The sequence below is a fragment of the Mandrillus leucophaeus genome, unplaced genomic scaffold (genome assembly GCF_000951045.1).
Source record: "Mandrillus leucophaeus isolate KB7577 unplaced genomic scaffold, Mleu.le_1.0 Scaffold701, whole genome shotgun sequence".
In the NCBI taxonomy this organism is placed as follows: Eukaryota; Metazoa; Chordata; class Mammalia; order Primates; family Cercopithecidae; genus Mandrillus; species Mandrillus leucophaeus.
The window spans coordinates 178889-182082 of record NW_012107598.1 but is presented as its reverse complement, the minus strand read 5'-3'; the positions used below and the strand labels follow the sequence as shown (position 1 = coordinate 182082).

Here is a 3194-nt window from a genome sequence, read left to right as displayed (position 1 = left end):
GAGTAGAGAGTGGTGCATTGTAAGTGACAGAATGACAGAGCAGCGACTGAGGTCCCATGAGGAGTTGTCCTAGGCAATAGCTAAAGGAAAAAGGGTCTTATTGGGAACTGTTCTGAAGCCAGACCACACTTGATGTGTTCAAGCTATAGCAAAGAGCACAGTGAAAACTGAACAATGTATTGTTTTTTCAAGAAGAAAAATGTAAAATTGGAAATTCTCTTTGAGAAAAAAAAAAATCTAAGCAAATTTTAAAATACTACAAAATATGCCAAAAATTTAACAAGTGTTTTGTTTGCGTAATGAGACTTTGAGTGATGCATTTTCTTTTTTTCTTTTCTGTAATACCCAAGTTTTCTGAATATATATTATAGTACTGCAGTGTTTCTAAAAAATCAAAAAGGCTTTACCAGTGAAAATACTTGTAAATAAAAGATAATTTTGATTTATACGGGATTATTTATAATGTTTTCCTTCATTTTGTAGCTGAAATGTATTTGTATTTTATTTAAGTATTTTAATGCATGCCTAACACAGTTTACTCATTATTATTCCATTCAATATTTTGACACAAATTTTTTTCTGCCTATATGTTGAACACAAATTATATCTTTTTGGCTGATGGTTCACAATATAGATGTTTATCTTTTAAAATTTCTTCATGTCTTCTAATGTGAAAAAAAAAAAATCCCATCCATTTAACAAACTTTTCTTCAACTGGGTAGTCAGCAAAAATGTTAAAATAGTTCACTTAATGGTTCTTTCAAAATATATTTTTCCAATTCAAGGAAGCAGCAAAGAAATTGTAGAAATGGGTTCCATATCTAGGAAACAAATGATATTTATAATGTCTTTACTTATGTCTAAATATTTCCATTTCTACATGTACTTCTTAAATTATATGCCTCAGCTATGACACAATTATAATTTAGAATTTCTATATCTAATAGTAATTTTTTAAATGATTAAGTTGTCCCTTTTGAATTTGACATAAATACAACTTTTTACATTCACCATTTTTGCAACATCTTTTGGTAATTTTCTTGACACAATAAATCTATGCTTTAAAACATTAAGATTAACATTTCACTATGAACTGTAAACAAAGCTTGCCAAAATAAAATGATTGAGCCTGGTTTTAAATGTCTACCCTCAAGAGGCACTCAAAATGCAGCAATGATTTTTCTGTAGTTTCTACTGCTTTAGTTCCCTTAAGAAACGAAGTGTAAATCACAGAAATTCTTCACTTCTTAGAGCTGCAGAGACATTTAAAAGACAGAGAGAGATGCAGGAGAAGAGGAAATAAGAGTGTACATTAAGAGTAATTCAGAGGGCCAGGCACAGTGGCTCACGCTTGTAATTCCAGCACTTTGGGAGACCGAGGTTGGCAGATCATCTGAGGTTAGGAGTTCGAGACCAGCCTGGCAAACATGGTGAAACCCCATCTCTACTAAAAATACAAAAATTAGTTGGGCATGGTGGTAGATGCCTGTAATCCCAACTACTTGGGAGACTGAGGCAGGAAAATTGCTTGAACCCGGGAGGCAGAAATTGCAGTGAGTTGAGATTGCATCACTGCACTCTGGCCTGGGTGACAGAGTGAGACTCCATCTCAAAAACAAAACAAAACAAAACAAACAAACAAAAAGATAATTCAGAGAAATTCTCCCTTAAGTTTATTCACCTGGAATTGATAGGACCAAACATTGTTATAAGCATTATCACTATAGATTTGTGGGGATGGAGGATGGAGAGGGCTTGAATAATTGTGAATTTATATGATCTCCTATTGCCTACACACTCCTTCTATGTCCTTTTTATTTTCTTCCATTTTACACTGGGGGTGAATTGTAGTGCAGGAGTCTGCTAGTGAATACAGAGGAGAGTTCTAAAAGTTTCTCTCATCCAATAAAACAAGTCAGTGTAAAACATACTTGTCAATAAAAACTATTTTTTACAGACCTAAATAACTGTATACATTCTTGAAAATGAATAACAAAATTTTATTTTACTTGATGCACAGTAAATTCTTTACAAATATTGTTTTGTTTTAAATTTTATATAATTATTTGGTATATCTTATATCAACTACTATCAACACTGCTTATTTAATGTATTTTTACAATAAAATTAAAATTTTAATGATAGCTTTTCATCTATTAAAATGTCTATATATGTGCAAAAATTTTGTTTTTTATAGCTAGACATGAGACAATGGGTTAAAAAATGATCTTAATTGTTAAGCATATTTTTACATTACATCTTTACATTTTCAGCCAACACAATGTCGGAATATTTTAAACACAAATATTATTTAGAATAGTTCTTAAAAATATTTGACATTTCAAAATAATACCAAATTTCATTTTAAAATTAAATGTTACTTAAGAAAGTTGTTTCCTTTCCTAAAAAATTAACAAACGAAAAGCAAGGAAAAAAACCCTAATCCAGTTAGCAATCTTCTTACCTTCCTTTAGTCACATGTAGTGCCAAGAATAAGGTGTCTATTTAACATGTTTCTTCTTTCCATGACTTGCAGTGAATTGTGGATATCTATCCATAAAGGAAATTGTGTGTGAATGCCAACATGCATAGAAATTTAATTCCTAACATATAAGTATCAAATCAAAACCTTAGACACCAGCCAATGCCGTCCCAAGAATGTAACACACTTGAGGACAAGCTTCCTCTTGAGCCAACTCTGTCAACAGACACCACTTTTATTTCATGTACTCCCATTCTCTGGCACCTCTTTTCTTCCTGCTATCACAAATACGATTTTTTTAAAAGCCACTATCAAGGTAGTAAAAATGGCTTTAATTTATACTTGGTGTATTCATTTGCTAGGGGTGCCATAACAAAACACCACAAATGGGGTGGGTTAAACAGAAACTAATTTTCTCATGGTTCTATCGGCTGCACATTTATTGAGGTGCCAGTGGGGTAGGCTTTCTCTGAGGTCCTTAAGGGAAAATCTGTCCCAGGCATTTATTTGCCTTTTAGATAACTGTTCTTTAGATTAGTGATCCCAGGGCACCAGGGACCAGTGTTGGGGAAGACAATTTTTTCACAGAAGCTGAGGGACAGGGGTGTTTCAGGATGAAACTGTTCCACCTGAGATCATCAAGCATTAGTTAGATTCTCTTAAGGAGATCACAAACTAGATGCCATGCAAAGCGGTTCACAAGAGGGTTCGC

At 33.1% G+C, this 3194-nt stretch overlaps 1 protein-coding gene across 1 annotated transcript in view; it reads right to left on the bottom strand.

The window, feature by feature from the left end:
• Nucleotides 1–480: 480 nt before the first annotated feature.
• The window catches only part of ANKRD7 (ankyrin repeat domain 7), a gene marked incomplete at its 5' end in the record, with an annotated part of 84554 nt that continues 81840 nt past the window's right edge, over nucleotides 481–3194 (bottom strand). The window contains 2 exons of the mRNA XM_011964727.1: nucleotides 481–821; nucleotides 2465–2550. Of these exons, the coding sequence (XP_011820117.1) occupies nucleotides 2502–2550 (49 nt within the window). The remainder of the gene's footprint in view (nucleotides 822–2464; nucleotides 2551–3194) is intronic.